The sequence below is a fragment of the Echinops telfairi genome, unplaced genomic scaffold (genome assembly GCF_000313985.2).
Source record: "Echinops telfairi isolate 266 unplaced genomic scaffold, ASM31398v2 ScPeMD7_2010;HRSCAF=2546, whole genome shotgun sequence".
NCBI classification, from domain to species: domain Eukaryota; kingdom Metazoa; phylum Chordata; class Mammalia; order Afrosoricida; family Tenrecidae; genus Echinops; species Echinops telfairi.
In genome coordinates this window covers 20,426,218-20,437,746 of record NW_022105908.1, presented here as the reverse complement: position 1 = coordinate 20,437,746, position 11,529 = coordinate 20,426,218, and the positions used below count along the sequence as shown (strand labels likewise).

Sequence of the window (11,529 nt, the reverse complement as noted above, 5' to 3'; positions counted from 1 at the left end):
GGCTGCTCTATTTGGGGTCATCGTCCTCAAGGCCTAGTGGGCCAGGATGTGCTCCAGTCTCTCCTCCTCCCCCGTCATCTGTTCCTGTGTGCTCTGGTCAGATATATCCTTCTCCCAAAGCTGCAGATTCAGTGCCTTCCTTTGAGATACATTCTTCTCAGGGGAAGGGCAGGCATCCACTTAGTATTTGGGGCTGGGACCAGCCGAAAGGGGTATTTTTAATGAATATGTAGATCACTTGCTTTAACCTGTGTGGATCAGCACTCTTGTGCTGAAAATGTATTGTGTGTGGCATTTGGGGGAACGCTTAAAGCAATGTTTGGTCTCTCTGCCGGTTTCTACCCATCGATGGGATATGTTAATAGACCATACAAGAATGTCTTTGAAAAGCCAACACGCCAGAATGCTCACTGTGCCAAGCAAGTCAAAGAAACAGTGGATAAGTTTCTGGCGGTGCCTGAAGCTCTGGTTGGTGGTAATCCAACTCGCAGGCATGGGAGCAGCAGCACAGGCCTGTTTGCCTGCTATCTGGGATGTCACTTCCAGTACTACCTGCACTTGTGACGTCATGCACTTCAGAAAGGTGGCCTCCCCTGTAGACGAAGGGCTTGACTCTCGACAAGGCGGTGACAAAGCTAGAGGTACCGAGACTTTTGCACAAGGAGTGCAGTCACATAGTGGAGCATGCAACGGCACACACACATTGAAAAGCAGACAAATGTGCAGTCGCAATAGAGAGAAGACAGAGTTTCAAGATGACAGGGGAGAGGGGCACGGGCAAGCGGTGCTTGAAGAGCCCACGAGGGCAGTTCTTGGAGTGCATCGATTGCTGTCCTTCTGAGCTGCAGGTCAGCTCAAAGCCATCAAGGAAGTGGCAGCCATGCTGGAGTTGAAGGGATCCAAAAGTGACCACTGTCTATGATGAGGTGACCAGGAGCAAGCTCTTTACTAAAAGTATCAAGGCTGAACAAGCACTGAAAGCAGCAGAGACCGATGTGGAAGAAGCCCAATATTGGACAATGGAAGACATTGTGACCATTCACAGCTGAAGGGAACTTTGGAGCATCTCGCCCAACCCTTTCACTAAGCCCGAGATGATGGCTGGTAATCGATGTCTGACTTCATGGGAGACGAGCTTCTTTTTTTTTTTTTAAACATTTTATTAGGGGCTCATACAACTGGTATCCCAATCCATACACACATCAATTGTGGAAAGCGCATTTGTACATCATTCTCAAAACATTTTCTCTCCACTTAGACCCCCGACATTAGGTCCTCATTTTTCCCTTCCCTCCCCACTCCCCCTCCCTCATGAGCCCTTGATAGTTTATAAATTGGTATTTTGTCATATCTTGCCCTGTCCGACGTCTCCCTTCACCCACTTTTCTGTTGTCCATCCCCCAGGGAGGAGGTCACATATAGTTCCTTGTAATCGGTTCCCTCTTTCCTACCCACTCTCCCTCTACCCTCCCTGTATTGCCACTCACACCACTGGTCCTGTAGGGATCATCCGCCCTGGATTCCCTGTATTTTCAGTTCCCATCTGTACCAGTGTACATCCTCTGGTCTAGCCAGACTTGCAAGGTCGAATTCTAGTCATGGTAGTGGGAGCGGGGAGGAAACATTTAGGAACTAGAGGAAAGTTGTATTTCTCATGGTGGTTACATCGCACCCTGACTGGCTCGTCTCCTCCTCAAGACCCCTCTGCAAGGGGCTCTCCAGTGGCCTACTAATGGGCTTTGGATCTCCACTCTGCACTCCCCCCATCATTCACTATGGTAAGATTTTTTGTTCTGAGGGAGAGGAGTTTCTAAAACGCTATTTGAGATCTACCAGGGGCTGGTCAACGTTTCTCCATCTTGCAATATCACCAATTGAACGTGAGTTGCCCAAAGGCAAAACCAGCCAAAGGCTGCTGTGGGCAGCCATATCCTCCTGGTGCATGTGTGCGGTGACTCCACCCCGAGCCTTGGCAAGACCATCCTTGGGGCTCTTGAGTCCAGCAGCCACAGCCCCTCAGCTTTGGGCAGTGGTCTCTTCTCCCTGGGACACCTTCACGGCCGCCGAGATGCAACTCTCTGACACCTAGACAGCCGTGTCCCAACCCTCTGAGGATCAGAAGCCCACGGCGGACCCCCTCTGGGACCTAAAGGGTCCCATGCTCCTTCCAATAGTCTGCTCTCCCTAAACTGTACCAAGGATGGCTCTTTGCTTTCCGGGGAGATCAACAGCTGCGGGCCCGTTCTCGCCTGTAGAACTCCAAGAGCGAGCTCTCCTCCCGCTCTTCCCGGGCCCTCCTCAGACTGAGCTGATGGGTTTTCTGTGTGCTGTGGTTAGTCAGAGCCATCCGTCACAGGCTTACTCGCTGATAAAAGATGGTGGGGCCACTTCCTAGGTGAGCACCCTGGGACACGGGTCCTTCATTTAGGCAACAGAAGGTCGCACGTGCTTTAAGTTCTGTTTTCCATTTGCACCATCCATTGTGAAGTCTTCCTCTTGCTTCCTGTGTTTCACTGTCGACGCCAGAGAGCCCCCACATGGCCCATGTTAAGGTCTTCCTCAGCAGTCTCATCACGCATCCATTAAGGCAGCAGTTCTCAACCTTCCTCAGGCCTCGACCCTTAAAACAGCTCATGTGGTGGTGACCACCCCCCCCAAAATAAAATTATTTTTGTTGCTGCTTCATCACTGTCATTTTGCTACTGTGATAAATCAGGCGACCCCCGCTGATCTAAGGTCATCACTTACAAGGTCTACTCTCCACCCAACAATCACAATTCAGACACGGTGTTCGTGCCACTCAACAGAAAGGCTTACCCTCCCTCCACTGTTCCATCGCACGTTCGTTCCCTTCAAAGCCTCCCCAGAAGCACATCTCCTGTCTGCACTTCTAGCGGCACACTGTCGCTGGGCTCGCAGGGCTTTCCCTGTCACTCTTCTCGCTTCCCTCTGAGTTTTCAGCAGCGTTGCCTGGGATATCCGTAATCCTTCCGACAGTCTCTCCAGGGAAACCTCGGCTTTTACCATTAGGCCTCTGAGCTGGTCCAGCCTCTACCCATGACCCCGTCCCGACGCTGTGTCCACATCTCAGGCGTCTGTTGGAAGAGCATCACACCTGTCGGGTGCCAAAATGTGTCCCCATCATCTTGTGTTGCTGTAACAGAAAGGCCACACTGAATGGCTGTGGGGAGCAGAGAATGGAAGAGAGTGGACACGGAGGAACCCTTCATTCTCAAACATGAAAACGCCTGGCAGGCTGGGTTTCTGGGGTGGAGGGGGGCCTTCACCCTTGTGAGCTGAAGAGTCCCAATCACATTCTCATAATTCACATTGTTCCCCACTATAGCCTCCCATAATAGTGCTGCCTTAAAGTTACCGCTTACACATGGCCGATTGCTGTGTAGTCAGCAACCTTCTCTATAGGAGACAACAGTGGACGTGTGCTATTGGTCTCTTAGTCTCTGAGGACAGCCACTCCCCCTTACCTGCCCCAGCACAGGTGTTGTTAGGTCACTCCTCCAATATACTCAGGGGCCTTTAGAGTTAGGGTACAGCCCACTTTGTGGTTACTTGCCATTAGGGGGGTCTGCACACCCCCCGAGTGTATATAAGCCTTGGTTGGAAATATATATATTCTCTCTCTCTCTCTCTGTACGAACCTGGCTCCTGAAGTCACGGGGGTCCCGGAGGTGAGCACTTGCATGCTTTATCTTGTCTGTCTCTCTTTAATTTTACCCCTCAGCTACACAACTGCCCCCTTGGACCCGTTGGATTGTGGAGGCTGGTCCCCCACAAATGGCTTCGAGCTAAATCTTATTTTCTCATGGTGTGGGGTCTGGAAGCCTAAAGTTCTGAGTGCTGCTCCCTCCTGCTGGCTCTGCAGGAGAGTCTTTCTCTCTTCCTGCCTCCGTGGGGATTCCCATGTGGCTTGGCATCAATCTTTCCCGTTCGCTCGCCTAAGGAGCTCCTCTGTTTCTTGTAAGAGAGTAACTCCAGACACACTCTACACTCGTCCTGCTTCTTCAACGGGAGAGAGGACTCCGGCCCCAACGGGATTCTAGCCACGGGCACAGAGACCAGGATTTACAGCACACACAACCCAATACGCTGTCAAAACAGAACTGTGTTCTACAGGATTTTCGGTGGTTGATTTTTTTTTTTTTTGCAAGTAAACTGCTAGGCTTTTCTTCCAAGGTACTTTTGGGTGGGCTGAAACCTCCAATATTTCATTTAGGAGCCCTTATGGGGCACAAAAGAGTTAAGTGCTTGGTTGCTAGCCAGTAGGCTGGAGGTTCAAATCCGCCCAGAGGTGCCTTGAGAAGAAAGTCTGGCCATCTACTACCAAAAACTCAGCCACCGAAAGCCCTACAGAGCACAGGTCTGCTCTGACCCATGGGGTCCCCAAGAGTCAGAATGGGCTCCACAACACTTGCATGTTTTTGTTAAATATGCATGGAATCGGGGCGCACACGCTGTGGTAGTTACATCACCCTTTGTCAAGTCGAGAGGATTAAGAGTAAGGAGGTGGCGTCTAGCCTGTTAATCAGGTCTGTGTGGGCATGGCTTTCTCCTGAGGATTCTGGGAACTCCTGTATTTCCTCCTTAGAGGCAGGAGAGGCATTCTCTCTCTCTCTCTCAGCTCACCCCCTGGGAGACATTGCAGCTGACAAGATACATGGAGCTACACTAGTGCCCTGAGCTGGAGAAACCACATGGAGACCCCTGCCAGTACTGAGCTGCTTACGCCACCACTGGATCCACAAGACTTCCCACCCACTGGCCTGTGACCTTCCTGCATTCAGCGCCATTGTATCTGTTTCGTGAGTCTGAAGAGGACTTTGTAGATTGCTATTGGACATATGGGCTAATATCGGACTTATGGACTTGATCTGGACTGGGCTGGGATGGTTTCTTAATGTACAATTACCCTTTATATAAAGCTCTTTCTTATACACACGTGAGAGTGTATGAATTTGTTTTTCTAGTCTACCCAGACTAACAAACACGCTGAAAAACATTTTACCAATGGGGGCATTTGATCCACAAAGTTCAGACTGCCACTATAGTCCTGGGGGCCCATAAAGAGATGCAAGCAAGATGGGAACACCAGATCCGTGTTGGACAATGGCCCGTCCGTGATGAGCTGCCGAGTCAGAGGTAGGCAGGCCAGTCGGGAAGGAGCGGTACTGGTCCCGGTGAGTGACTATGAAGCTTCAGGCCAGAGAGAGGGAGAGAACGAAGCACTTCGGAGTGGGGTGGAGTGGACCTGGCAACTGAAGGTGCAGATGAATGTGTGGAGAGGCCAAGGGAATTGGGAGGGGTTCCCCTGACCAGGGTCCAAACGCCTGCTGGAGAAGGGTCTGGAATCAGCAGGGACTGCTGGTCTGCAGACACCACAGGCAGAGCTGAGCAGTCCCTGTGAGAAATCCGCTCAGTGAGAGGCCTCGATGGGAAACAGCAGCCCAGGGCAGTGCTATCCCTGTGAGGGGGGCAGGAGAAATAACCCCACGACCACCTGCTTTTCAGTCAGGAAGTGGGGCAGCTGTGGAGCCCTCTGGGCCAGGTTCAAGGCTGCCAGAGTCTGGGAGAGGGGAGCAAGTGAGCCAGGGAGGGGGAGCAGTCCTTTGGCTGGTTGGGCCGGAGAAGCCGGCCAAGAGGAGGAGCTGGCAGGAGAGCGCATCTGGTTGCTGAGAAGGAAGGAGGTACCTGCAGGCTGAGGTCTCAGGGAGGGATGGGGAGGGCTGGGGTGCCCAAGACTGGCACAGCAGCAAGGGCCTGGAGTCCAGCATCAGCTTAACCACATGGGAAAGCGGGCTTGGTGTCCACTCTGAGAGCTGTTCGGGTCAAACGAGAGAGTAAGAGATGCTTAGCCCAAGTGCCTGGCGCTTGCTAAATGCCCAGTGGGTGCTAGCTGCCGTGACATTCCCTGTCATCATTAGCAGTACGAGTTGAGTTATAACTGCCAGGCACGGGGAAGGAGGAAGGTTCCAGTCAGGAGAGACGCGAGCATCTCTCTCTCTCTACTCCATCGGATGGTTAGCAACTTCCCTGGCACGGAGCTCAAACCGGAGTTGGCTGGTAGCTCAGCACATGCAGCCCCCTCCACCTCGCCCCACCTCCCCCACCCCCCAGTCCCGAATGGAGGCGGCCTAAAAGCTGAGTAATCCTATCCTTTGGCCACCGCCCTGAGTGCTTCTGAGCAGGCCTCTCCCTGACTCGCAGTAACCCTAAGCATCAGAGTGGAACTATGCCACTGTAAGGTTTTCAAGGGCTGATCTGTCTTCACCAACAGGTCCCCAGAACTGCCTGCCCACGTGCCTCGGGCCGCCCGGAGCCACAGAAACTTCATAGTGCCAGACCTGGAGAATTGGGACCACACCCCAAGCCCCGCAGAGGACCTGCAGAGGGCCTGGCCCCAGCAGATTGCTCAAACCAGGGCCTGCACACAAGGGCAGGGAGACGGAGAGGCCGGGCTCTGGCTTCACAGGGGTGGCCTGTGCTGCCCATGAACGAACAGGATATGCGTGTTGAGATGGACCAGAGCAGTAGAAAGCCCCATCTTCCTCGCGCTAGGCGCCTAGGGGCTTTGCACTGCAGACCTCGAGGACCCTGAAAACCAAAACTCCCAATCTGTTGCTGTGGCATCTAATCCAACTTCTGACAGCGCCATGGGACAGAACTTCCCCCGTAACATTTCCAACACTGCCACGTCTTTGTCCCACGGAATGCCTGGTGGGCTTGAAGCACCTACCCTGTAGTTAGCAGCTCAGTAGTTCGTGCTGAACCACTGTCTCAGCAGACTAACCTGAAACCCACTGCCACCAGCCAAGTCAATTCTGCCTCACCGCGACCCTGCAGAACCCAGCGGAGCGGTGTCTGAGGGCGTCTGAGGCTGTAAGCTGTCACAGGAGCTGACAGCCTCAATGTGGCTCCTCAGAGGAACACTGCACCCCCGTCACTTCGCTCCCTCCAAGTGCTCTGGCCCCCCTCCCCTCCGCCCTTGACCATAACGCAACACTGCACACCGTCCCACCTGACCATCTCACACCACCCCAGGCCCACCAACTGCCTTCTGTCCTTCAAACGCACTCCCACCTGGCCACTCCTCTCGCACCTGCACGATCCCTCCACCCTCATCTTGCCCTGCCGGGCTCTGGTGGGGCCTCTCCACGCCCACCCCCGCTGCTACAGCTCGGACTTCTCTCCCCCCAGCGGTTTCTAGAGAGCACTCCCAGGCATCTGACAATGAACTCCATCATTTGGCACCCCCACGTGCGGGCAGGAACACTGTGTTCCCCGCACTGAGAACGAGGCCCTGCACTACAGAAAATCAAATTGTCTTTGCCAGAAAAAATGGAGAGGAGGCGGCAGAATCTGAACCCAAGTCTGTTTGGGAAGCCAGCTCTTGAGCACGGAAGCACCTTACATGGCCAGGGAAGTGCTCCGTGGATCGGTAGACCAAGAGCGCCATCCCACTGCGACCGAGCTTCCCGCAGGGGGTGAGGGATGGGATAGGGAGAACGCTTTTGTAACCTTAGATGTTGTGTTGAACTTTTGCTAAGGTCCATGTTTTGTTTCATACATGTAAATATACACGACATAGACATCGAGCGAGGGGGATTCAAGCAATTCAACCCCTTCTAGCTTCCCTCACGCCTTAAATCCAGAAATGGTACCTGCACATCTTCCTCAGCTCACAGGTGGTCTCCTTCAGCCAACGCTGGAAAACAGCCGCACACCCGCACAGCCTCAAACCATCTGCTTCTTAAGCACAACCCAAGCTGAGAGGGGGGGTTACAACCTCTGACAAGCATCCTCTCAAACCGTGCTTCGGCACCCAGGGTTTGGGCCCCGCCCAGGAGCCAGTGGAACCACCAAGACACCCACGCAGAGCAGTCCCCCGGGGAAGAGCGTAAGCTTAAGAGACCGGCTTTCGGAGCTCTGTCCTCGGGTCTGATCAGGCCAGGCCGGAGCCACCAGCCCTCCGCAGAATCTCTGAGAGGGTCTTTCTTGGCTGCTGGCAGCTACAAAAACCGCCCCTCTCGCATGCTCCGGACTCAGCAACGACTCCTCCCCAGGGGCGCATCCCAGCCCAGCTGAGACGTTCAGGACCCAAGTGTCCTGCACATGAACAGCGACACGGCCACGTGGTCCCACAGGGCTGCATCTGAGGAGCCGGGCCTTCATGAGGGACTGGAATTCCTCCTCCTTTGGCGTCAAGGCCTGGGCCATGGCCATCTCCCCCTTGGTTCCCACGCAGGAAGCACAGAGATCAGGGCCCTGCCTAACCGGCGCGCTGGTTCCTGCTCGAATCCGGAGGCTCTTTCCCACCCTCAGGCTGAGCCAGATCCTCCTCGCGTCCTGTCCACTCAGTCCATGCTGACGCAGGACCTCAGGGAGGGCCCAGGTGGCAGTGGGGAAGCACCAGGCTGTCCATCTCAAGGCCTGCAGTCTGAGCCCACCAGCCGCTCCTCCACGGGGAACAGGGAGATGTCCTACTCCCATGAGTTAGTCTCAGGGACCCAGAGGCAGTTCTACCCAGTCCTTGAGGGTCCTTAGGAGTCCGAATGGACTAGCTGGCAGAAGGCTCGGCCTTTCTTCAGTGTCTCGGTCGGTCAGCCTCTGCAAAAGGCAGCTCCGGTCAGGCACTGGCTACAAGTGCAGGAACATGAACATGCAGGTTCCTCATTTCCTGTTGGAAGAGGCTCTGCTTCCCAACAGGAGAGTCCGTCCATCCAGGGAGCGGTCAAGGTGGGGATACAGTGGCAAGAAGGGCCCCTCTTTCTGGTCGGTAGAGACCTCTAAACAGAGCCGGCCTTCCCACACCTGTTCTGCCCCCCAACAACCTGATACCCTTGATTCACAGGGGCCCCCGGGGCCCCTTCAAGTCACCTCTCTTCTCCAGCATGGGGCTGAAGTCCCATCTGCCGGTCCCAGCCCCACACCCGCACCCCACACCGGGGGCCCCAAATAACCAGGCCACACACAGAGTTCCAACTATCCACCTCTTCCTTTCGCACTCTCAAAAGAAGAAAATAAATACATTGCAGAAGGCGGCAGCGTTTCCATCGTCTTCTGGCTCCCAGACCCCTGCCCCTGACCCCTGGTCCCCCCCCACCCCCCTCCCCACATTCCCCACTCCATAGACCTATCCCTCCCCTTTCCCCAAAAACAAAAAAAAATAAAGAAAAGAGAAAAAAAAAGAAAAAGAAAAAAATCCCAGGAAGGGAAAAAAAAAAGCCACAATTAAACCTTCCACTCATGCAAACCAGCAAAGAAAAAAGGTGGGGGGGCATGTGGAAGGCAGGGGGCCCACAGTGGAGTCCCCCCACGTATCCCCCCAAAAAAACCACCTTTGAGGGGGGGAATGGTGAAAATAAATGAGAACTCAGGGGTATGGGGAATTATGATGGGGGCAGGGGGGACCCCCAGACCCTGTCTCAGGAGAGTGGGGGCCTGCAGCCTGCGTCCCTGCAGTGGGCGCTCAGTAGCGGGGGGTGGGGTGGGGGAGCTGACTTCTGGAGTGTGTGGGAGAAGATGGGGGAGAGGTGGGCGGCCCCCTGTGGGTCTGTCTGTGCGTTGGGGGCGGGCAGGGTGGGCGTCCTGAGGAGCACAGGCTCGGGGCCAGAAGCCTGGCTCCCCACCAGACCCCAGGTTCCTGGGGTTCAGGAGCCCGGCTCTGGGGTGCAGGGTACATGCAGAGGGGTTTTCCCCTCCAGTGGGCTGGATCCAGTTAGAAAGGAAATAAATAAGAAGGGGTGGAAGGAGGCGGGGGTGGGGGCACGAAGGGCGTAGGCGGTTCAGTCCAGACCAGGGGCCCGGGTGGTGGAGGCAGGCGAGTCCAGGGAGGGTCAGAGTCTCTCTCGGGCTGGGACCCAGATGTAGGGTCCTGAGAGGTCTTCAATGACACGCTTCACCTTGTGGTAAATCTCCTCGAAGCTGTCGCCCTCCACGATGGCTGCAGGCGGGCGGGTGGGTAAGGACTTTTGGCCGAGGGGGTGCCCCCACCGTGCACCCGTGGATCTGCACCCACCCAGCGGGGCCCGTTCTCAAGCCATCCACCTTTCTCAAACGCGCACCTGAGAAGCACTCGGTGAACTCCTGCTCCAGCTTGGCGGCTCTGTCGAAGGCTTTGCGAGCTTGCTCCTCCGTGATCCTCTTGTTAATCTCTCTGTCGAGAGACAGGGAGCCCAGGGCACTCATCGGGGGCCCAGCCTGCCTTTTACCACCCCCCTCCAAGCAAGTTGGGGTGGTGGAGCAGTGTCTTCTTATTCGGAACACACAGAAACACCAACATACAATTCCCAACAGCCCCTGGAGCCACAGATGACTCCCCATCCACAACCCACCCAGCCAGTACAGCTGCTCCATCAGACACTAATGCCCAGGGCCCCAAGTCCTGACAGCTCAGCCAGTCTGAGGCCCAAGGGCTGCTGGGAGTTGTAGTCCAGCCTAGCCCAAAGCAGGGGTGCAAAGGCAGGCTGGGATTCCCCGTCTCCTCTGGGTTCCAGTTCTCTGCATAGATCCCCCTCTCAAGGGCTGCCGGAGTCGCGATCAGGGGTTCTGAGAGGGCAGGTCAAGGAGCGGCTTTCTGAAGGCCGGGGCCTGCGGTGTGGGGGCGTGGAGGGGGCACCCCTGGACCATACTCACAGCACATTCTCCAGGGAGCGGGGGCGGATGAAGATGGCGATAGGGTGCAGGTGGGCCGCCTGCAGCCGCCGCACGGCATTGGCCGAGACATCGAGGATGCAGTGCTTCCCCTGGGGCCGGCGGGGCAGGCGGGGGCGGTGGCGGGAAAGGACAGACAGGACAACAGTGGGAGACGGGCCAGAAGGGAAGGGTCAAGGATGCCCAGGAGGCATGAGCGCAGTCAGGGTGGGTAAAGACAGGGACAGAGAGCAGGAGAGAGGAAATGGGAGAGGAGAGCCAAGGAGGCCAAAGCCCAGAGGCAGGGAGCACCCAGGAGGGCAGAGGCGGCACAGGTGGGTAAGAGCCAGGCGGAAGAGAAAGGAGCAGGATTGAGGCGGGAAAGAGGGCAGGGAGGACAGACAGAGGACAGACAGATGGAAGGACAGGGAGAGACAGATGGGAAGGAGGGGAGGCAGATGGGGAGGAAGGAGCAGTGGAGGGCAGGCGGAGAGTGGGGAGCAGGAGGAAAAAGGTATCAGCAGAGGGGTGGATGAAGGGACAGGGGTCCCGGGACAAGGCAGAGGGCGATGGGAAGCAGGCCAAAGGGAAAGGAGAGAGAGGAGGGAGCCGGGGGTGATGTGGGGGTGGGGGTGGGGGTGATCAGCCACCCAAGACAGGGCCGCAGGAGCAGGGGAGAAATGGGGCACAGTGGGAGACCCGGGGTGGAGAACAGATTTGAGAACAGGCGTTGGGGACAGATGGTGGTGGGGAGTTTGGGGTCAGGACGAGAGGGAGACGGGCAGCACAGAGGAGCAGGCGGTCAGACAGGGTTGCCCAAGAGGAGGAGAAGGTGGAGGAATAGCACGGAGTCCAGACCCAACCAGAAAGAGACAGAGAGAG

At 55.9% G+C, this 11,529-nt stretch overlaps 1 protein-coding gene across 9 annotated transcripts in view; it reads right to left on the bottom strand.

Moving 5' to 3' along the window:
- Positions 1-9,147: 9,147 nt before the first annotated feature.
- DLG4 (discs large MAGUK scaffold protein 4) overlaps positions 9,148-11,529 on the bottom strand; it is a 26,075-nt gene continuing 23,693 nt past the window's right edge. For all 9 annotated transcript variants that reach the window (XM_045293397.1, XM_004712876.2, XM_045293395.1 and 6 more), the window contains 3 exons: positions 10,651-10,760; positions 10,080-10,171; positions 9,148-9,958 (listed from right to left, as the gene is read on the bottom strand). In XM_045293397.1, the coding sequence (XP_045149332.1) occupies positions 9,852-9,958; positions 10,080-10,171; positions 10,651-10,760 (309 nt within the window). In that variant the 3' untranslated portion in view covers positions 9,148-9,851. The remainder of the gene's footprint in view (positions 9,959-10,079; positions 10,172-10,650; positions 10,761-11,529) is intronic.